The sequence below is a fragment of the Leuresthes tenuis genome, unplaced genomic scaffold (assembly GCF_036924035.1).
Source record: "Leuresthes tenuis unplaced genomic scaffold, fLeuTen1.0.hap1 SCAF_17, whole genome shotgun sequence".
Classification (NCBI taxonomy): domain Eukaryota; kingdom Metazoa; phylum Chordata; class Actinopteri; order Atheriniformes; family Atherinopsidae; genus Leuresthes; species Leuresthes tenuis.
Window position 1 is genome coordinate 33,017,713 of NW_027325371.1, and position 23,613 is coordinate 33,041,325.

At 39.2% G+C, this 23,613-nt stretch overlaps 1 protein-coding gene across 1 annotated transcript; it reads left to right on the forward strand.

Annotated features, from left to right (window-relative positions):
• The first annotated feature begins 193 nt into the window (after nt 1–193).
• LOC140273784 (guanine nucleotide-binding protein subunit alpha-13) lies at nt 194–21,592 on the forward strand. The gene is made up of 5 exons (XM_072369447.1): nt 194–518; nt 7,167–7,396; nt 9,484–9,534; nt 12,651–12,851; nt 13,543–21,592. The coding sequence occupies exons 1-5, from the start codon at nt 236–238 to the stop codon at nt 13,912–13,914; spliced, it is 1,137 nt and encodes a 378-aa protein (XP_072225548.1). The 5' UTR covers nt 194–235; the 3' UTR covers nt 13,915–21,592.
• Nucleotides 21,593–23,613: the final 2,021 nt, after the last annotated feature.

Sequence of the window (23,613 nt, forward strand, 5' to 3'; positions counted from 1 at the left end):
AGAGAACAGGGTGTTTCGTTCCCCCACTTGATACACGGCACTTGCCACTTGAACATACATTTTTGCTAATTTCGCTTCTCCTCATGTAGGATTCATATTAGATTTCGTTGTACTAGGTACATCTGTGAACGTTTAATGTTATTTTGAAATGAATTCCTACGACATTTGAATGCAGCAGTAGACTGGGGCGAGCTCAGCCGTCCTCACCGACCGTATCGATGAAGTTGTTTCAAAGATGGCGGACTTCCTGCCGTCCCGCTCCGTTTTATCTGTATGTTTCCCAAACTGTCTCCTTACAAGCGGTGAGGTAGAACAGTTGCGGAAGTCGAAAGAAATAGATAAGTGTCTTAGTCGAGATAAGACTTACGTTAAAAGGCTTGTAAAAATCTTACTACTTGGAGCGGGTGAGAGCGGCAAGTCTACTTTCCTCAAACAGATGCGCATTATCCATGGGCAGGACTTTGATCAGAAGGCCAAAGAAGAATTCAGGGCTACAATTTTTAGTAATGTTATAAAAGGTAAGTGTACAATGAGAACCCATTGTGTTTGATTTGACGAAACGAGCTTGTTTGGACCTCTGCCCTGGTCATTTAGTTCGTGTTACAATAACTAATGTATGGGAAGTTGAGAACCAAGCTAGCCGCTGCTGAACAGATTGGGGTACTTTCTGTGTTCGACAAACCTAGTCTGGTTAGCTAGTTAAGCAACTGAGAAACGCCCATGCTATTTGTGTATGTCTAACAGGGGGACTAAGCTGAGCTGTAAGGCGTTCAGCTGGTTGTCAATTGTTTGTGCTTAATCAGAACTTCTCATGTATTTGTAAAGTTGTCCTTTCATAGTACTCAGCCTCACTTATCGTTAACAATGGTTCGACATTGTGTAAGTGTTCCTCATGGCTGCTGTTCGCACTCAAACTTGCCTCTTGGTCGTGTATGCGGTGAGCGTGACACTAAAGTGCTTGTTTAATGTAAACAGAATCACTCCTGTCATCCTTTGTGAACACGGGTATTATTTCCCACCCGAACGAACAGCAGCATTGACCGCTAAAAATCCCTTTCTGAAAACAGATCAACCACCTTTAAAGTTATAGCACAACATTTGATCTATTATTATTATTGTTATTATTATGGCTTACACCTGTAAACACTACATACATGGGGTTGACAGAAACTGAGACATATAGTCAGAGTACTGACACCATACATATATGTTGGTGGGTCAGTAACATCATAGTTGATAGCTGATAGTTACTAGAGCAAACTTGTAGACTTACAGTTTTTCAGTCTATTCCATATTGAGCAGTTGGATTTATTTCTGGACACCAAGGCATGCAGTTTTGAGTCAGCTGGAAACTGTAAATTTGTTGGTTGGGGTATATTGAATCATCATCAAGTGGAATGCACATATGGGAACAGTGTCATCAAACACATGAATGTCTCCTGTCATTGTGTATCAACAACATACTCTTCATCCTCAACAATAAAGTGCAACTAAAGGCTTATATAGAAGACTGTCTTGATATCTACTGTTTACAAAATATGCTTTAACTCCTGGTAGTTCCTGCATCTTTTGGGCTGGTTCACATCCAGTATGGTTTCCATTTCTAACATGTGCATAATTTCTGAGGCTCTTTCAAGTGAATGCTGTGATCTAAGTCATCCTGTTCTATACAACGGATCAAGTGCACTCTGCAAGCCATTCTTTTATTAAAGCTTTATTTTTGCAATGAGCAAAACCATGACTGTGAAAACGTGTCTGATGTAAATTTTCAGTTTTTAAAACTAGCTAGAAAACAATTACAGTATGTCATATGACCAAGTTCATATTTCCTTGTTTCCTAAACATCATATAATTGCTTGGTTTCCACTTTTGACATCAATATCAAGAGAGAGACATCTAAATCTTGTGCAACCTATAAATGCAATTAAATCACATTTTTATATGTGAGGATGTGTGTGAGAATGACCTTGGAGACAACATCGCTGATGAACAATCATTACACCAATGCCTATTAATGTTTAGAATGTTATCTCAACTTATAATAAACCTGACACAAAGCACTCTCCCCAGTCAGTTTCCACATTTGTGCATTTCCATGTAAAATGAAAGTAATGTGCACAGCAAGACAAAACTGCCCTCTCATCACAGAGTTTAGGGTAACAGCCCACCACTGCTGTTGAAATAAGTTTAAGTTTTTAAAGTAGACATGAATATGCAGGTCTGAAATCCCATGTAATAAACTGATTATGCATGTCTATATATTTTTACATTCATAAGTAACTATAGAGTATACAATCTTGGTCAGTTTCAATGAGCATAACCTTATTGTGAGTACTCAAAACCTCCAGTAGACTTTCCTGGTGAGTCTCCACATGTCAGCAGTGTCGGGAAATAATTACACTTGAACACACCGCAAAGACAACCTCCAACTGGATGGACTCGGATGTAGAAGGTGCGCGTGTGCAAGAGAATACAACATTGCAGTGCAGAATGAACCGCGAGTCCATGTATTATTAAGTAAGATAAAAAATGTTAACAAAATGTTTGTAAAAATGTCTGTTATTTATTAGTTCAGTTTTTATTATCCAGCATAATTCTAACTCTGTAATAGGCTGTTCTAATGTGATTAGACTAAAAAACCTGAATTTAAACTAAGACATCGAGTTGTTTTCTTTTATTAAAGGTTCCATGGTATGCTTTCCCATGCTTTCTGGCTCATCTGCAGTGTTAAAATGATGTATTATAACCTTAAACATCATTAAAAGCTAAAAAAGAAAAAAGAGGTATATGTATTTTTATATAGAAGAAACTAATTTTCTCACTTTTTTTTTTTTTTTTTTTTACAAGGTTTCCACTTAGACCTCACAATGAGTGCAAGACATGATTGGTGGACTTTTCTTGGCAGTGTATGCACATGGGAGTGGCAGCCTGCACGTTATTCAGTGCTAGCTTTTTAAAAGTGGAAGTTATTGTGCTGCAAGGTACAACTGATCTGATAGTACTTGCACTGCTCTGTGTTTTTGCCTTCATAATGTTTTCAAGAAAATCCATTTTTGGTTGTGAGGGCAAACTGACCTGTTTCAGCTTCCCCAAAGACTTATCAGCCTTGGATTAGTGGAACGGTTTGTTTTTCCTGGCCCGCAACACAGTTGGGGAAAAGCTTAGCATTTGTTCACTATACTTTACGGACAACAGTTTTATTAACAAGACCTAGTACACACTAGCTTTGCAGAGGGACTGAAGATGCACTTCTAGGCTGTTGCAACAAGAAAAAGGCACAAGTCTGAAAAGCAAGCAGTGAGTGGAACCGTTTAGAATATCTGTGTTGTATTGGCATTGGATGAATAAGCGGATTTTAATATAAACATCATATTTACACTGAGGGAAAAGGCAGGTAGGAGACCTAACAGTGTTTTATGTTACTAAAGTGATACACAGGAAAACTGAGCGTACCCATTTTTTACTTCTACTATCACTTAGAAGCACAGTTGGTCACACAAGCAGTTACTGAATATATTTACCAAACCAAGATGTCCCTCTGTATTGTTTGTCGTGGCAGTTCATCGTGCTGCTCACTAGGGCTTTATCGATACTGCGATATATATTGATATTTTGTTACCCGACAAAGTATCAGTTTTTCAGCCGCGAGTATCAATTCTTTAAAAAAAAAAAATTTAACATTAACATGATACAATACAATGACGAGGGGGGGTCACATTATACAAAACAGTGATAAATTAGTTTTAAAAACAATGTTATATAAAGTGCATAGCTCAGTGGTTTTGATGGCTTTTCTGTTTATAGAGTGTTGGATTGTTGTAATGTATTGTTTGAGCGCCTTCTCAAAAATGAAAAAAGATGGTTTGTGATTAGAGAATTTGGATTTGGTATTTAGCAAGTAAAACAAGCAGATTGATGATGTAATATTCACAACATAAACATGAGTCTGCGTACACTGAAGACACGTTTGTGACATGTTGGTTTGTTTCCGTTTGTCTGGCGGTGTTGTCCTTCCGGTTCAAAGGACGGACCACCACTCCAATCAGCGACAATGTCATGTCACACTGTCACCCTAAATCACACTGTCACCCTAACCCTAACCCTTTTAAAATCTTACAGAAAAGGATGCAACTGTATTAGATTGTATCGAATCAAATCATATAGAATTGTATCGAATCGGCGGCTGAATGCCGTGTATCGTATCGTGAGATTAGTGTATCGCTACAGTTCTATTGCTCACTTTGATGTTCGGTATCTTATTATGGCTCAAACACGTGTTTGGATATTATGAGTTGTTGAGCTTTAATACGTGGTGTGTTTTCTTGTTTATATGTTTTTCGTAGCTTTCTAGCTGGCAGCTAGAGTAGTGTGTGTTCAGATGTCATGATCGTCCCCTTCCTGGCCCCCTTTTCTAATTTTCAGGAATTTTATCAATCAGAAGACACTTTAGCCAGGTCCTCTCATTCTCGGGAGGAGGCTTTCCACAAGACAAAACTCCCCCTTGTTCTGAACCAATTGCAAACTATTTGAAGATATGATGTGTACAAAGCTAAACTGGAGGTAGATTTGAATTATATTTAAAATATGTGCAAAATCAGCATTTTCTATTGATATTAACTGGATCTTGCTGATCCAGAAACCCATGCATTGGGTCAACCCATTTAGTTTACCACTCAAAAGAATCAAAACTGTTAGTTAGTTTTTTTATTCTTGCTGGCCTTGATTGAACCCACTGTGGTCACTAAGGATGTGAAATCAGCCCTGTCTTCAGATCATTCGATCGTGGCCACTGTCGATCGCAGATAGGCAATCCAATCGCTCAGCTAAAAAAAAAAAAACCTCGCCTGGCGCTGACATGGCTGACAGCAATTTAGTGCCAAAAGGGAATGCTAAATTGTCTATTTGGGCATATTTCAGTTTTTTCCCGGATGTCAACGGCGAGCCTAAAGACCTAACGCAACCTATTTGCACAATATGCAAAAAATGTGTGCCTGTGAAGGATAAGCAGACGACATTTATTTGGGCAGATGAGTTCATCATCCCTCCGAGGCCGCAAAAACACCCCCAACCACCGCTGCGAGATCAGGTGCTGCAGCCGGATTAAGCACAAATGCATCTCGGCAGCCCACAATGTCGGCTTATTATTAACATCTCATGGGATTAAATTAATTCAAGATCGCCTTAAAGATTGCCATTTGAAAAAGAGATCACAGTCCTCCCTTTGATCGCTTATAGACGATACAATTGAAAATCACTCCATCCCTAGTGGTCACCGTATCATAAAATGCCTTTCATCAATCGCATTGCAAGAAACTTAGCTTTCCAAAGTTAAGTCACATATGTAGCAACTTATAGTCAGCACTTGTCACACCAAAGTTGTGTTGAAAACACTTGGTGACCCCTCTGGCACCGATTGTGTTAGTAGCTTTTCCTGTTATTGGGGGACTAGCAGCAAAGCTGCAAATTCACCTATTGTGTTAGTAGCTTTTCCTATTATTATTATTGTTAATATTATTATTATTTCCTATTATTATTATTAGTATTATGCGATGCATTGATGTATCTATGCCAAACTTGGTGTATGGGCTCATGACGCCTTCCTGAGCAGCCGTAGGCTTGCCTGCTATGCTGCTGGGCCCCCCCAATCGCTGCTTGCAGCTATATTTCTCATTGTTTTGATGATGTTCCCATCTCAGAGCAGGGAAGTAGACAGGCCAATGTGGAAAGGCAAAATGTTTTCCTCAGAAACTAAACATATTTTGACTGACGCATAATTTATATGGATTCACTTGTCAAGCAAAGCACCGGAGGTGTCTTACGCCGTATCTCTGCTTGTGGCTAAATCAAAAAAGGTAGGCAGCTGTTTTGATTTTGGCGCGGCTGTGCCACAGGTTATTGTCTCCTCGGGGAAACTAGTTTTAGCGCACATGTACCATTTTAATGACGGGCTTGTGAAATGACTGAGATTATTTACTCATCATCCTGGAAATAAATTATTAAATGTTTCCAAGTACCCTCTGCAATGCGCTTATGTCTTGGGGTGTTTCTTACGTTGTTTCATCCAAAGGAGCGCTCATTTTCTTTTTTTATATGGCTGCAGCAGCACAAACAAACAAACATGCCGCGATTAGCTGCTGGCATGGCTCTATTCCAGCCACGGGATTGGTTCAGCGCGGCGTAACTCTCGTTGTCATTGGCTATTCATATTGTTTGTCAAAAGATGGGCGAATGTAATCTATCGAAAAGTATATCGACCGTGTTTCATATCTCTATCAAAGAAAAATTATTCCTCGAAAACTATTGTTATTGTTTTATCTCCCATCCCTAAGATGTGTTTAGTCTTTGAGACCAATTCAGTTTAAATGCTGATGCTCAGGGCTGGACACTGAACTCTGTACTTTCAAGCATAAGGACCCGTTACATTCGTTTTACCAAGGGCTCATTCATGTTGTTCATGTCATGGGAGTTAAACTTTGCTTGCCAAAAACTTGAGTTTCCACTTTTTGGAGCTTTATAAGCTGCTCTCACACGTTAGGATATACTAATTTTACAAAAATACTCTCCTGTGACCTGTAGTCTCACAACATATGGTTAAGCTGTATGGTCACACACCACTTAAAAACTTAAACATTTAACACTGCTTGTGTGTCTACACTGCTTTGGAAAAGGCAGACTTAAAAAAACATCCAGAACATAATTTAACAAGACTAAATGGACTGTATAACGCTTTTCTAGTCTGACCACTCAAAGTGCTTCTAACACTACATGCCACATTCATACACACACACTCATACAGCACATCTTAAGTACACAACTACGTGCCTTCTAACCATTCATACACACATTCATACATCGGTAGGCAAGTAGCTCGACATGTAGCCCGGGGAAACCAGAGTCGAACCACCGACCTTCCAATTGATGGGCGAGCTTCTGAGCTCCTGAGCTTCCTAATTCCTAATTGCATTTATTAGAGATGACCAATGTGCAATGTCTAATGCAACAAGTATAACCACAGTTTTAGAAGCTTTGTCCCATTATAAAGTCTGCTGTAGTTTGTTGATGATATTCATATTACACAACTATACAAGTTCTGGTAAATAATGTTTCAGTGATGGAATAATCTAAAGTAGAGGACATTTGTGATGTTTTTCTTTCTCCCCCTTAAGGTGTTCGAGTGTTGGTGGATGCTAGAGAAAAACTGCACATTCCTTGGGGCAACTCATCAAACCAGCAGCATGGAGACATCATGATGGCATTTGACACACGGTCAGCAATGGCCCATGGTCATGGCATGGTAGAGCCCAAAGTTTTTCAGCACTACCTGCCATCAATCCGGGCACTTTGGGCTGACCAGGGCATTCAGAATGCTTATGATCGGCGTAGAGAGTTCCAACTGGTAAGGCCCTGCACTTAGATGGTGCATCATGTTGTAATCAGCAGCACAAAGTCTCAAGTAGGCACACCTGTGATATTGGGATTAATGGCAGTACACCTAGCATGAAAATATTATGATGTTGTGATAAACTATTGTTACATTACTGGATTATTCTGGTCAGACACTTGTAAAATCTATTTCTTAAATGATTAAACATAGCTTTGATTTTTCATTGAAAGTTCAGATCTGGATTGGGCCATTATCTTCAGTTATAGGGAAAAATAATTTAAAAAACAATTGATTAAAAAATCATTAACTATACACAAATTGTGAGTAGTTATACCACAAAAAGCAGGAGAATTTTGGAGCTTTTAATGGCAGATTTGGGAAGCAAATGAATAGCGATTAAAAACATTTGTTAAAAGATCAGTAAAAGCAAATAATTACATCCAAATGTAATTTAGACCAAAAGATGTGGACAAATGGTCATGTCAGAAGAGGGATGTTTAAATCCTCTTTCTGTGCTCAGTTAAAAGTCCAAATTGAGTGTTTTTGGTTTATGTTTTACAGTCTCAATTTTGGGAAAAAGAATACTTTGTATTTGGGACTTTATGTGAAGGACAACTAACATCTGAAGGGTTTGACCAAGCCACTGTATAGTAACCTAACTGTTTTCATACAAAGGAATGAATGCAGGTGCACTTTAAAATTAGGTGTGGCTGGTATGACTACAAAGATGTGAAAATTGTCTTTCTTTTAACAATCAACTATTCTGTTGCTTGCCTTTGAATGCTGTTTGCCAGGCAAGCCAGGAGCTGATGCTATACTGGGTTATACACATGAGTAGTTGTCTTCTCATTTCTCACCACTGGTCTTTAGGATACTTGCACCAGCTTATTAGCCTTGTCAGTACCTTGCTTCAGCAAAAATGTAGCCTCCACAGGCTTCTCGGCAGTCTGAAGCTTGTCCCTTTTATTGTGCCATAGTTTTTGAGAATCTGTATGACACCCCCCAATCTAGTTTTTTTGTGTGTTGTTCTGCAGTGAAGTTTACTGTCATTCATGGTATATTACTGCATTATTACTTATGATTTTTGTGTGTGTGTGTGTTTTTACACTGTTCAGAAAGGTTTTTGTGTAGATACACTCTGTACCTCACCATTTCTGGTATCAAGCTATATTTTTTACATGTTAATATGTTTTTGCTTTATTTTTAGATAGTACTTAATATAAGTTTTTTATGCTTTTGAAACACATTTGTCTAAATAATACTTTTTTGTGGAAGCAAGGCTTGCTAAGTTGTACTTTTGCAACATTTGAGCCTTTTAAACAGCATTTTCTCCAGAAAGCAGCTAATGAAAAATATAGCAACTTCGAACTGCCTGTTCCCGCTGCAGGCAGAGAGAAGGAAGAGTTTGTGCTATTGTGGGTGTGCTCCAAATATGGATATGGAGAAATATAATGCCAGTTTTACCACGCAGAACGTACAAAGTCTTTAGTGAGTAGCCCAGCCTGGCAGCTGATAAGGATGTGAATATAAGTGGGACAGGTTATGTAATGATCCATCAATTTTCTATACCTGCTTATTCCCAATCTGGGTCGTGGGGGGCTGGAGCCTATCCCAGTTTGCACTGGGCAGGAGGCAAGGTACACCCCGGACTGATCGTCAGTCCATCACATGGCCACACAGAGACAAACAAGACAAGCAACCATGCATGTTCACACTCCCTCCTAGGGACAATTTTGAGACACCAATTAACCCAACATACATGTTTTTGGACGGTGGGAGGAATTGCCCAGGAATTGCAGGAACAATAGGCCTCAAAATCCTTTGACATGTGTTTGGGCTACATCTTAGTTTAGAACAGCTCCACGTCTTCCTTGTTTCGGTCATAGTTAACTTTAAAATCACTTCCCATGTGTCTAACTGAAGTTACAGAATGTATCACAGCTTTGTGTGTTTAAAGTATTTGTTATTTTTTTACTGGATGGTGTTGCATGAAATAGTAAAGTTAAATGTAACCCACTTTCAATTTGATGTGAGAGCGTTTATTTGCTTGTGATATGCTACATTTAAAATGGAACTCATCTCTCTTCTCCTTTTCTCAGGGGGAGTCAGTCAAGTATTTCCTGGACAATTTGGAAAAGCTTGGACAGTCGGTAAGTCCCACCCACACAGTAGTTAGAGCCCCTCATGTCCTACAAGCAGGTTGGCTGATGAATCGGATGGGTGTGATATCACTCAACTAGTTTGTTGAAACAGAAGTGAAAGTGCTGTCTTCCTGTCCTCGCTCATGACTTCACACGTGTTTGTTCATGTGTACCTTGTTCCTCCATACAGCTGCCTACCCGAGTCAAAAACTGCAGGTGATGGTTGGGGACATTCCACAAACATTGTTACCAAGAAGAGTTTTGAAAACATGTTTTTTTTTTGTTTGTTTTTTTACAAACATAGAGCTAAAGCTCTTACATGTATGGGGGATTTTACCCACAAAACCTGTTGTAATCAGAAAATGATACACAATTAATTGTGAAGAGCTGTATTAAGACATATAGAAACGGATGATATCCACACATATGAAAGTCATTGATGGTGAAACTGAAATCAAGCAAAAGTTTCTGATCTTGCCAATCAGACTGCATCTTTTAGGAAATGAGGAAAATGATTCTAAATGGAAGAAGTACCTTAAATTCTGGACTATAATGCACACCTGAATGTAAGCCGCACCCTTTGATTTAAAAAATAAAAATCCATTTCGTACTTGTATAAACCGCACCGGATTATGAGCGGCGGGTGTCCACATTGTAATGTGAGATATTTACACAGAAAGATGTTACACGTGAGGATTTTTAAACTTTTAATTAAATGCGTATGATAACATAAACAAATACATACTGTAAGTGTTTTTTTCCCGAACAGCGTCTGTAACACCAATGGTTTTAACTTAAATATCTATCGTTAACACACAAATACGTGGCGTAAATGCTTTTTTCTTTCGAACAATGCCTGTAAGACGGCTACTTAAAAAAAAAAAAGAAAGACAGTAGCCTACCGGGAAAAGTCATTGATTGCCTTCAATTTAAAAGCTGCATCATATGCATTTCGTCGTTTGTTTTCCATGTTGAAGGTGAGTACAAATGACCAATATACAATAATTTAGTTGTGTAAGTGTGTTTGATTTATCGTACAATTTCATTGGACCACTGTGAACTAGTCGGTCCTTTTATTGGTCTAATATTATGAGGCAAAATGTTTTTGATGGCATGAAAAAAAAGAAGAAAAAAACATTAGCCGCACCATATTATAAGCTGCAGTGCTCAAAGCCTGGGGAAAAAGTAGCAGTTTATGGTCTGGAATTTACTGTAATAAAAATAATAAAATATTATTTTATTTTATTTATTAATAGTGATATTTCAAGATCACAATAATCTTCCAATTTAGAATTACTAAAAAAAAAAAATCTACTGACACAAATAGAATACACTTCATTTGGATGCTTTTTCATTTATTTTCCCGAGCCGCAGTATAAGGATGAGAGAGCCGCTTGCGCCTCCGGAGCCACGGGTTGTCGACCCCTGATCTAGACTAACTTATATAGCGAGACAATTTCTCCCTGAAGCGCTCAGGTCCAAAGATAATAGCTTAAGTTTTTTTCTGAATTTAAAAGCAGACAGTTTTGAGTCATCCAGGTCTTTATGTCTTTAAGACAGGCTTGTAGTCTGACCAACCTGTAGGTTTCATCTGGTTTCATAGATAAGTACAGCTGAGTATCATCAGCATAACAATGGAAATTTATGCCATGCTGTCTAATAATGTTACCTAATGGAAGCATGTATAAAGTAAAAAGAATCGGTCAAAGCACAGAACCCTGAGGAACTCCATGACTTACTCCAACGTGTGAGGAAGATTCTTCATTTACAAGAACAAACTGGAATCTATCAGATAAATATGACTTAAACCAGCCTAATGCAGTTCCTTTAATCCCAATAACATGTTCAAGTCTCTGTAACAGAATGCTGTGATCGATCGTATCAAATGCAGCACTGAGATCCAACAGGACAAGCACAGAAACAAGTCCGCTATCAGAGGCTAAGAGGAGATCATTGGTAACTTTCACCAGTGCCGTTTCTGTGCTATGATGCACTTTGAATCCTGACTGAAACTCTTCAAACAGATTATTTCTATGTAAATGATCACAAAGTTGAACTGCAACTATTTTTTCAAGAACTTTAGACAAAAAGGGAAGATTGGATTTAGGTTGATAATTAGCCAACACTTCTGAATCAAGAGTAGGTTTTTTAAGTGAAAGTTTAATTCAAATCCAATATGGAAGTGTCGATTAAGGGGAAAACCTCCTTGAACAGTCTGGTTGGGATTGGGTCTAAAATACAAGTTGATGGTTTAGAAGAGACTATTGCTGTTGTTAGCTCAGAAAGATCAACTGGGCAGAAGCTGTCTAAATACAATTCAGGTTCGAAAGATACTTCTAAAGCTGCTCTACTTGACGATACATCAGTGATAATAGAGGGAAGGATTCCATTAATCTTCTCTCTGATAGAAACAATTTTATTGGCAAAGAAGCTAGCTTTACAAAGGGATTGCTTATACTCTATTAAACTATCTTTCCAGATTAATTGAGACTCTTCTAAATTAAAGGAATGTCATTGTCCCTCCAGCTTTCTTGCAGTCTGCGTTAAAGCACGAAACTGTGAATTATACCAAGGAGTCAACTTCTTCTAAGTGATTACCTTCCTTTTCAGAGGGGCAACATTGTCCAAAGTTGTATGCATTGAAACTATAGTGCTGTCAAAAAGAGAGTATTTCAGGAATGCAGTGTGTTTAAACAGGGATGTACCCAAAGCAGCCATGTGCACAGATTTATTTCTACAAAACAACGCTCTTTCCCTAAGTGTTGGGTAATTGTTTCTCAGTGGTTGTTCATAAGACGTGTGACTGACCACATTAAAGTCTTATGGCTTTGTTCTGAATGGTTACGTTGGAAGTGTAGTCAAGAGAAATGCTGAGTGTTGAGATGTTACATCATTGCACATTCCGGTCCACACTGTTTTTAAAAAAAAATTTAGGTTTAATACTAAACAATGTTCTTTTGTGTTAAAGTTAGGTAAGAGTCCGTAATTCAGTTTGTGTATTAATCACAAATTACTCCTGAAAATGTATATATATAACACTTTAAATGACCAGGTTTAATTTGCTTTGAATCTTGGAAGAAAAGCTGTTAAATTGTGTAATTAGAAATGCAATCATTTATTTCCAGGGCTACCTTCCCAACCAGCAGGACATTCTTCTGGCCAGAAAGCCCACTAAGGGCATCCACGAGTACGACTTTGAAATTAAGAATGTGCCTTTCAAAATGGTGGATGTCGGCGGCCAGCGCTCCGAGAGGCGGCGCTGGTTTGAATGCTTCGATTCCGTCACTTCAATCCTCTTCCTCGTCTCCTCTTCTGAATATGACCAGGTGAGTTAGAAGCCTTCCAGTGCAGGGAAGAGCTTAAGTGAATCAATCACAGACACCCCCCGCCCACACACTGCGAGCAACACCTGGTGATGGTTGGAGGAAAAATGGAAGAAACCTTACAGGAGTTGAGTAGATGCAGTGAAAAGAAAGAGGAGACAAAAACTGGGTACTAATCAAGTTTTGGTGGGGACAGTTTGCACATCAGAAATGCACAGTGCCAGAGAAAGAAATATGCCAGAATGAACAGCAGCAGCAGCAGAACAGAAGCAACATTTAACATTTGTCTTCTGGCTTTAACACAGTTCAAATATGCTACTCATACGAGAAACATTTTGTCACTGCCAACTTGACCAATACATCCATGTATGCCTCCTAGCACTGGGGCATCTGTGGCTCAGTGGATAAAGTGGTTGTCTTACAATCAGAAGATTTGATGCTGGATCCTCAGCCCTTCTATGTGCTGTTTTGTCTTTGGCTAAGGCACTTAATTCCCCACATTGCCTCTGATCCTTATATCGGTGTGTTATTTTTAAATAAATAAGTGCTATATATTGTAAGAGGCACTGTATGTGGGATGGTGTGGATGGGAAATACCTTGTAGTGCTTTATAGTGTTTTGTAGGACCCAGATGAGTTTAGAATATGTTATGTAAGTGAGGACCATTTACCATTTCCCCATTTAACACCTCTAGGTGCTTATGGAAGACCGGCAGACAAACAGGCTGAGCGAGTCCCTCAACATCTTTGAGACCATTGTCAACAATCGGGTGTTTAACAATGTCTCCATCATCCTCTTCCTCAACAAGACGGATCTACTGGAGGAGAAGGTGAAGCAGGTATCCATCAAAGACTACTTCCCCGAGTTCTCGGGCGATCCCTCAAGCCTGGCAGATGTCCAGTGCTTCCTGGTAGAATGCTTTCGGAAAAAGCGCCGCGAGGTGCTGCAGAAGCCACTTTACCACCACTTCACCACAGCCATAAACACCGAAAACATCCGGTTGGTGTTTCGTGACGTCAAGGACACCATCCTGCATGACAACCTCAAACAGTTGATGCTGCAGTGAGAGAATGGACCAGGAGGAGGAGGGATGGGTTAGGGCAGACAGAAAGTGGGCGTCACAGTGCCTTTTTTTCTAACAGCTGCCTGTAAGGGGAGTGCGGGCAGTATCGTTGCATCCAACCTCCCTCCTTGACTTTGACCTTTTGCTCGCTTATGAACGTAGACTGTGTATTAAAAGCCACCATTACAATATCCATTCTCCCCACGCTTGCTCTCTGCGTCACTGAGCTTGTTCACTGTGACTTATAAGAGCCAACTTTGGTTGAGAGCTTCAACTTCCATTCAGTTTTCAAACCACTGTAAATGACTTTGAGCCACTACTCTGTTCCCATGCAGTCGACCTCCCCAACACTTTTCCTGATATTTCCACTTAATGCGCTGCTTTGATTCACATCTTCACACTGTGCTTTTTTCCTCTGCTACTCTGGCCATTGTTGTTGTGGAGGGAGAGGGTTCTTTTAAAGCATCGCAGCAGATGTCACCTAAATCAGCGACTCAGCAACTGATGCCAGGTGTTGCCTTCTTTTGCAGAACTAATGCAGTTTTGTCTTTTTGTTTTGCTTGGCGATGACATCACAGGGACAGAGTTGGGAATGCCCTCTGAAAGCATTTGAGCACACACAGATTCAGATAGGAATTCTTATTTCTAAATCCACTTCTAATTATCTTATCATCAAGTTTCTCTTTCTAACCTCTGAATATACTGTATTTACCTATGGATTTGTCTTTAACTTATATTTTATAGGGGTTTACACATTTTTGACAGCTGAAGTACTTTGTTACAGTTATTTAAAGTGGCCGCGGGGGCGGGCGGGTGGGCTGTTAGTGTGAGCACAGACACAAAAAATAGACCACTTGCAAAATTAACCACAATGCTAGAAGGCTAACTTGTGCAGGGATAAGAATGACACATTGTATTCTGCTGTTTCTCAGGGCTTATTATAAACCACTTCTCTGTGATTTGTAGTCAACCTAAATTATCATGACCCTGCCCTTTCACAAGCCAAGTCACAGTGGCTTTTCTCCATATGAGAAAGAACTCCAGCCATCTTCTACCTGGAATCATATTTCACCATCAGGATTTGGACAAAATGACCCTATTTCCATCTGTTATTATAAGTAGAGTTGTATCTATTTGTTACCTGGACAGTGACATCTCATGGTAATGAGCCTTGTTGTGATCTTAATTATTTTCCCATACAGATCTAAAGCTGCAGCAATTAGTCAATTAAAAGAAATTTATCGTCAACTATTTTGCTTAATTTTTCATGTTTCCTAGTCTAAGATTGCAATAGATAGATTATTTTAAAGTTCTCGATTGTTGACGTCACATTAGATTTATGATGCTGTTTTGATTTTGAGTTTCATCAACTAATCAGTTCATGAATCTAAAGAATAATTTTTGTATTGATTGATCATGAAAATGTAGATGAATTATTTCAGTATGCAAAATTTAAACTGTCATGCAAAGTTTGCATCCCTGTTGGCGTGCTTTTGTGGTGCCGATATACATACTTCAATTACCAGGAGGACATTGGGCCTCTGGTCTGTGTCAATTTTGAACTGGAGCTACTTGTTGGTCAGTGGTGCAAAAAAACAAGAAAAACAGTGTGGTCACATGTGGTGTAGTGCAGTCGCACCGAGGCAAGCTGCCAAATCCATTGCTGCAAAAATGTAATTGTCTGAGATCATTTATGTACAAGGTAAAACATTTGTAAGTATCGGGTAGTTTTATTGTTACAACTATTTTATTATTTTTTTTAATCCTAAATGACCACTACAGCATCAAGTGTGTCAGACACAAACAAATACTTAGATAATTTGATCCATGTTGAACAAAGTCACATTTGTACTGAAGCCCAATGGAATCGTACATCCCATATAGTAAAAGTGATGAGATGGTTCAAGTCTTTCTTTTGCAGGCAAAATATTAATTTTCAAGATGCTACCTGTCCTTCTCTCCCTTCCACACATTTCAGAACAAAAGGGATAATGCCTGCCTGTATGTTACTGATGGGTCTCAGCGACTGCTGGCTGCTTGCATTGTGTAAAGTATATGTTCAGTTCACATTGCCTTCTTAGCCTATTGCCTAATGTATCCTTTTGCATCTCCCACAGCAAAGCTCCATGCTCTTTACTAACAACCAGTGTAACCTACCAAACTCATTTGTATGTCTGCTCATGACTGGTATTTTGTTCAATGGTGTTCATTTAAACTAAAGCAGGAGTCTTTTTGCCTGCCTCACGGTGTTTTAGCAGACGGCCCCAGTTGTCAGTTTCTTTTAAATTGCTGAGGGCATAGACAACAAGGTTGTGCGCTTTTGCCTGCATATACGTGGGTCCACTGATCCATGTGAACACTGGTTGTGACTGAGTTTCTGTGTCTCTGCTGTTAGAAACTTCTAACAAAGCAATCATAATCTTCCTTTTCGAACAGGAGCCATCGTACTATGTGCATCTCTGTGGTTTAAATTTTTGTTACTCTTGTTGTAGTTGCTATAATTGCAAACAACAGCTAATTGCTGAAGAGACTAAAAAGCACTCTTCCACTGTAGCTTGAGCATCTCTTTAACTTTCCACACAGGCCCTCCCACTCTCCCACTAAAGCTGCTTTCATACACACTTTGGAGTCCTGAAATGTTCTAGAGATGCTCTGGAGCGGTGGGATGTAAGAACGTAAATGTCTGCAACATAGTCCCTGTACCTCAGCATATGTTCCAGAGCATTTGTGGCTGCTGTGCAAAAGTGAGCGTGGGTGAATGATTGAGAGAATTTCTCCCATTTGCTGACCTGCAAGAAAGCAGTGATTTTGATTTCTGCAACACATTTTTCCGCCTGCAGGAGGCAGCATGGAAAAGATTGGATCAAATTGTCCTTACATTCTCCTAAAGTTCTGCGGTGTGGATGTTTGAAAACGGCTGGAGTGCATGTTGCAGATTTTTGCATTCGTACATGCCACCGCTCTGGACTTCAGTGTCTATATGAAACCAGCTTTGTTTGCACACCAAAACAGTGTTTCCTGGCTATGGCAGCTATAGTGATAATTACATCAAAATTGCTGTTAGTCATTTAGAGAAGCTGTGGTCTAAAATAGTGCACCTAAATTTTATACTGGTTACCTTTTTAAAGATTGCGACATATTATCATGATTCTTAGGCATGCTCTCCGAGTGTTTTGACTCAAAGGCAACTAACTGTTCCCATACCACTTAGCTACAGTCACATGATCAGTTGACACTTTGGGTCAAGTATTTGAGTTTTATGTTTGCTGGCATTTCCTCCACTGCGGTCCTTTTTTCTTCTTAAATTCTCAAGAAATTGCTGCAGCGTTGATGTTTGCTCAGCATTAATGTTAAGTTTCGACTAACCGATTGCCTACCAGGATGCCTGACAGCTGTAACAGCACAGTGATCCAGCTTTCATATCTCTCAAACCAAGCAAACTGCTGTTGTGTGCATTTGCATGGGACAGTAAAGTGATTTAATGTGTTTCCTAACTCTTCTAAATAGGACACTGATCCAGCTATAAGAAGCTCTGAATTCTGCGGACTTTGTAGTGCAAGCCAACTCAATTCTCCCTCCATCAGTCTAAATGAAGCAACCCTCTGTGTGTATTTGTGTGACATAGACACTGTTCTATGTTCTATATGTTGCTGCTCGGACAGCCTAAACCCCAGAAAGGGCTTCTTTGTATAGATTCAAATGATCTTGTCAGGTCAGACGATAGCCTGTTGTGTGCTCATGCAATGAAGTCCTCTTAAAACAGTCCTCCACCCGAGTCAGCTTTTACTCAACAAAGTGGGTTTATTATGGGAGAATAACACAGTATTGTCACACAGGAGCATGAACAGATGTGTGAGTGATGGTGTGGAACTATAGGGTCTTTATTGGAATCATCACTTAGTTTGTGCTTTATGTCCTTAGGTTTTCTATAAAAATGGTTTTGTTTTCCAAACATTGCGACAGTTAAACAAGTCGGTGTGTCCAGAAGGCGTACTGATAGCTGCACGTTTGAGCGACTGCAGCAACCTGTTGCTCTGTCACACAGGTGCACACACAGTACTGGGCAATAACTTGGCTGCAGCCCAGCAGATCTTCACCGCTGACATCTTGTCACAGGAAACTCTTAAACACTAACTCAGTTCTTTTAAGTATTTCAGTTAGACACAAAGTACTGTAGCTGGATCCTGGACTGGCTTACCTAAAGAAATTACAAAGTTCAGTTGTTGGCAGACTTCTCAATTCCACCTGTTCTTTTAATATTCTGACAAGCCTTTGTGAAACGTTCTCTTCACACCTTAAAAAGGACGGATACATCTGAGGGAGATTCAACTTAAGAACTGTTGGAAGGAGTCCTCTACATTATCTCTCTACTGAAAATGTGTAGCTTATTTGTCATTTCATAAAAGGATCTGTACTTAATTATACTTTGGGCTTTGCATAATGCTGCGTGGGAAATGTGTGTGTATAGTACAAGCAAATGTGATCTGTTACAAGTCTGGAGTAAAAGGCTAAATTGATAAAAATGTGTAAAAGGGGAAAATGACTTCAATGACAATTACTGTGAAGTGTGACAGGAAGCAACTGACAAGGAATTGACCCAAAAATGTCATATGATAGGTGAATGATGTACATTGTAAAAGTCACATTGAAGTGTGTCTTTTAGAGAAAATGTTGTTCAGGTGTGGTAACATTCCTCCCACCAACAGGTTGGCGCAAACTAGTCCATCCATCATCCTGTGTCTTTAGCATAGCGTAAACCTTTGGCTGCTTTGCCTTCAGGGTTGGTACATAATTCACAAGCCACAGCAGATTGAAGAGGTCATGTGATTTTAGCACGACATTTCAGCTCTATATATTGTGACTTCATTGTGCATTTTTCTTGCCAGAGGTAGTTTCTTACCAGAAATATATCTGTTTTGTATGTGCAACACCATATTTTTATTTTAACCAATTTAAATTCTTTTTTTCTTTTTTATAATGACATTGAAAGTTAGAGATGGAAATGAAAGGAAGAGAGAAGGGGCACAGTTGCAGCAAAGGGCGTAGGGTGAAACTGAGCCCAGCCTGCTGCAGTAAGGACTTGGTTCTAGTACATGTTGAGTTGTGGTGCTTCTCAGCTCATGTACTTTGTGTACACACAGTTTAAGAGACATGTTGATTAGTAAAGACTTAAAATGTAAAACTTTTCATCAGTGTCGTGGCAGCATAAACGAGGGCATTCATTTTTAAAATGATGATCCATAATGAGATGAGAATAACTGTCAGGCTTATTTAGGACTACTTAATCCTCTTTATAGCTGATTCAAAACTAAGCAAAATCTCTCATAATTAAAGATGCTGACACAAATGACCTGCTGATGTCCACTTTAGTTCATCAAGTGCAATATACAGTAGGGTACCTTTTGTTCTTAAATTTGCAAAATTTTCAGGGTGATTATCAAATACAGTATCAAATTGTCATTAGATGTCAAAATCTACCATATAAAGCCTAAGCCCAGTGTAACAACTACACCTGTGTATGGGCTGCACCGTGCTCTAGTTATGGGCAAATGTATCATGGAACAACCACTGTAAGTTGAGTAGCTAATGCATCTGGCTTGATGGATTCAACTATGTGGGCTGCTCTCAAAGATAAGTTGTCTTCAATAAAATCAGAATCAAATACTTTATTAATTACTGAATGGTTTGTGTCACATAAATAGTTTGGCAGCCAATTTAACTTGAAAAGGATGTTTATGGTTCTGCATACAGCATACACTTTACTTACAGGAAGGCAGATAGGGTAAGGGGGTTTTGCCCAAGGACCCCAACTGGAGATAGTAACTTTAATGGAGGGGATTTGAACCTAAGTCTCCCACACGAAAGATGGAAATCATACCACTACACTATCCAGTCAAATGATAAAGTCTGTATCTGTTCTGTAGGGTTTAAATGTTAAGCTTAAATGTTAAACTAAAGTCTAGCAGAAAGTCATTTTTAGCACATTCTGAAACATTAAAAACTTTTATCTGAAAATTTTCAGTCAAGAATTTCCCTTACTGCATTGTTGTCTTTGTCACTGTACTGTAATCTGTTCTTCTCTTGAGACGTGTTAGAAAAACAGTCCCCTCTTGTGTACAGCCACTCCTTTAAAGTATTAGTGGTGTATGTCTGCATTAGCTGTATGAGGAACAAAGGACAGGAATCTGTGGGATAAGTTAAATTCCGTCTGTTGTTTCTCCTCTACACTCCTATCCTTTCACTGTGTCAAGTGGACTTGATAGTATAATTCTGCTTTGTCATAGAGGGGGTTTAAAAATGTGGAAGGGTCTGACAGGTTCCCTGTTTAAAGCATAATAAATCCTCTTATTTCTTGGCCTTTCACACTCGTCTAGTTCCTTCTGTCTGATCATATAGCCAGAGGAGCACGGATATCACCCACTGCCATGCCTCGGACGTTAGTGGTGATTAGTTTGTCTTTTCTGTAAGCTGTAAAAAGTGTTTTTTTTTTTGTTTGTTTTTTTTAAACCTTCTCTGCTCTCAAGACCATACCGAACACTAAACGTGTGTTATTGTTCTGCCATTTACTTTGCCTTCTTACATTTTGGTGTTACTGATTTTGCACATTTTTCTGTATTCTGTGAATCTTACACCATCATCACAATAGTAACAGTGTCAATCTGAATTATCAATTTTTTTTATTTATCAAAAAGTGTCTTTTTGTGTGAATGACTTTGAGAGAAAGCTAGTGTTACCTTACACAGTCCAAGCTATGCAACAGCACTACTCCACAGGATGATTTGGTATTCTGTAAATGTTGTCAAATAATCTCACTCAGTGGGGTTACATGGTACTGTAAATAACTGAATTAATTAAATTACAATAAGGCTGAGTTATTAAGTTAATGTATACACATAAGTTTAACTAAAAATTGGACCGGATCGGGTTCCTCGCAGTCGGATTTAGACCATGACTGGTGCGACTATCAACTCTATTCGTATATGGTGAATTAGACTGGAAATTGGACTTTGTGTTATCCACATGCTTGAGATTTTTTCCCAGGGTCGTGACCCGGAAGTCGAAGGAGACGGTTTGCGGCAGCATCTTTCCTCCATAATCATCGCAACCAAGAGTGCCGTTGTGCATGGCGTTTGTGCAATAACCAGCTCATCACAAACCAAACATAGAGGGACGTGGCTTCATCTCGCGCTTCGTTTGCCATCTTTCTCGAATGCCTGAGTGTGTTGTTGTTGGTGGTGGTGAAGACGTCAACCGGAAGTGGCTCTATTAGCGATAGCTGAAATCGTACCGGGGTATGACATGCTTTGTGCCAATGATTTGATTTATTCACCGCCATATATACTTGGATAATTGCCCTTGCCCAAATAAGGAGCATAGTCCAACTATAGCTATAATCAAATTAATCTCATCATGTAGACCCACTGATTGATTTATTAATGCCAGTGTCTTCTAGAACGTTTGTCTGTTATCGCATCAGGAAAATAATCTGCAAAAGATGTTTAGTACCTCCTGTTCTAAACTCTGCTTCTACTATAAAATCATGTTAACAAAGTTTGAAACATTTTTAGTTTGGTGCCAACAGTCTGATGTAGTCATTTTAAACAGACACGCTTTCAATGTACAGTCTAACTTATGCTCTTTTAACTATCTGCTCTCATCAATAAATTAGCTGTTTTTTAAACTTTTGTTTGAGGTATTGATTTTCACAGACCAGACATTAAATGACAGAATTGCAAAGCTTACAAAGTTGAAAACCACATATTTGGTGGATCATATTCATGAATTAACACCTTTAGACATGTAATACCTCTACTGGGTCTCCAGAAGGTAGATATAGACACCAGATTAGATGCATTTAGTCAACAAATGCTGTTGTGTCAGAGGAGAACCACACAGAAACAGTTGCACTTCCCACTAAAATATTTATCCACAAAGTGTTTTGATGTTTAATGAATAAACTATTGTAATGCAAAAGTGAAGTTCTGCACTGCAAGTCAAGAGCCCATGCAAAATGTTTACGAATCCTTACAACTTCTACTGTTTTGATTATCAACAGTTTGGCAAGCAAAAACAGTCAGTGTGCCCTTGATTTGGTGCAACCTATTTCTCAGTTTATCTGCAAATTCAAATTCTCCAAATTTTTTTCTAGTGTCATCACAGACCAATTCGTTTGCAAAAAACTGGGAGACAAGCATGTACATCTGTCAAGATGTCAGCAACACACTGAAATTAGTTGAAAGCATAGTACAATCTATGAGTAATAATGTTCTGGGAGATTTTATAATCAGCAGTGAGGGTGCCAGCATTGGTATGAAGAGATCATACACCAGTCTTTCCAAGCAAGGATGGGTGGTAGCTCACCATCTTGTACCAAACTCCAATCAAAGAATCATTGAACAGATAGAAAAAAAAATAATTCTCAATGCAGAATTTCAAAGAACTTTGGTTTCAACATATACAGTCCATAAATTTGTTAAAATGCTGCTGCATCCAGAAATGTGACTTGAAATTGTATTACACAGGGAGGAAGCTATATATTAACTCGGCACAAATACTGTTTTCACTGGGCACAAGCTCACCTCAGAAAGACAGTTCTGTGTACAGAGGAGACCACGTTTCAGCTGATATCTGCTTCTGCAGTTGGCTTTGTTATTGTATCCGTATCTATGGCATGGGTGACCTTCTGGTTTATCTGCAAAGGAGTCCTGGTGATGATCAGGAATAATATGCACATGAACAGATAGGTCATGGTGTGTTTGCTGTTAGCCCTGTGGAAGGGCAATGAGACAATCTTGTACCTGAATGATCTCTAAATATTTGTTTTCTTTTTTCAAGTCTAGTTTCAGAAGTTTTCCATAGCCATTACACATGAGGCATTGCTGCAGTCGTTTATAGTACTCACATTTACTGTAAACAAGAGTATAATGTGAGAAATGACAATGAGGAGGAAAAAAATGATCCATTGGCAGGGAAGACAGACCTGGTTACGCCAAGAGGGCAGTGAGGGTAAACTGGAAAGGTTAATGGGGGCCCCTGTCTATCACGTCTTCAAGTCACACCTGTGGGAGAGTATCTTTCACCTACTGGAGGTGATTGGAGAAATGGAATCCAAATAGACCATGTTTAGGACCTTCGTTGCAGATGCGGCTTCCAAGAGCTGTAGCCAGAAGGTCGTTGGTGCCTGTCGTGGTGGTATCCTGAGTTTTTGCTTCCGGATGCCAGCACTGATGAAAGCTGTCAAGATGAAGGAGGCCTTTCGGGCTTGGTTATTCCACGTGAAGCAGCTGACAAGTACTCAGTAGCTGAAAGGGCTGGTAGTTAAATAAATAAATAAATTGAATTGATAGTTGAAACTCAGGTATGAGAGGAATTTGGTGAGGCCATGGAGAAGGATGTCCAGTTGGTTTCAAGGATGTCCTGGTAAATCATTTTACATCAAATTGGGAGAAGGCCTCAGGGCAGACCCAGAACATGCTGGAGAGATTACATTTCCCATCATAAAAAAATCATAAAGAAAGGGCAAGACCCCCTGCCAACAGCCCCAAATGACTGACATCACACTGCCTGCAGTATTCAGGGGTGTGGTTTCCCAGCAACAGGTAGACAGATTAATAATGGACTACATTGTTGGAGACAAAGTTATTCTGAAGAAGTTCAAATAAAACTTCAAATAAAACAAAAAAATACAAACAATTTTTGTCC

Bases quoted from the DNA above. Each gene is read 5' to 3' on its own strand.
- LOC140273784 (XM_072369447.1), top strand. From the start codon at position 236: ATGGCGGACTTCCTGCCGTCCCGCTCCGTTTTATCTGTATGTTTCCCA. The intron at 7,397-9,483 runs GTAAGGCCCTGC...TCCTTTTCTCAG, and splicing joins GGCGTAGAGAGTTCCAACTG to GGGGAGTCAGTCAAGTATTT. The intron at 12,852-13,542 runs GTGAGTTAGAAG...TAACACCTCTAG, and splicing joins CCTCTTCTGAATATGACCAG to GTGCTTATGGAAGACCGGCA.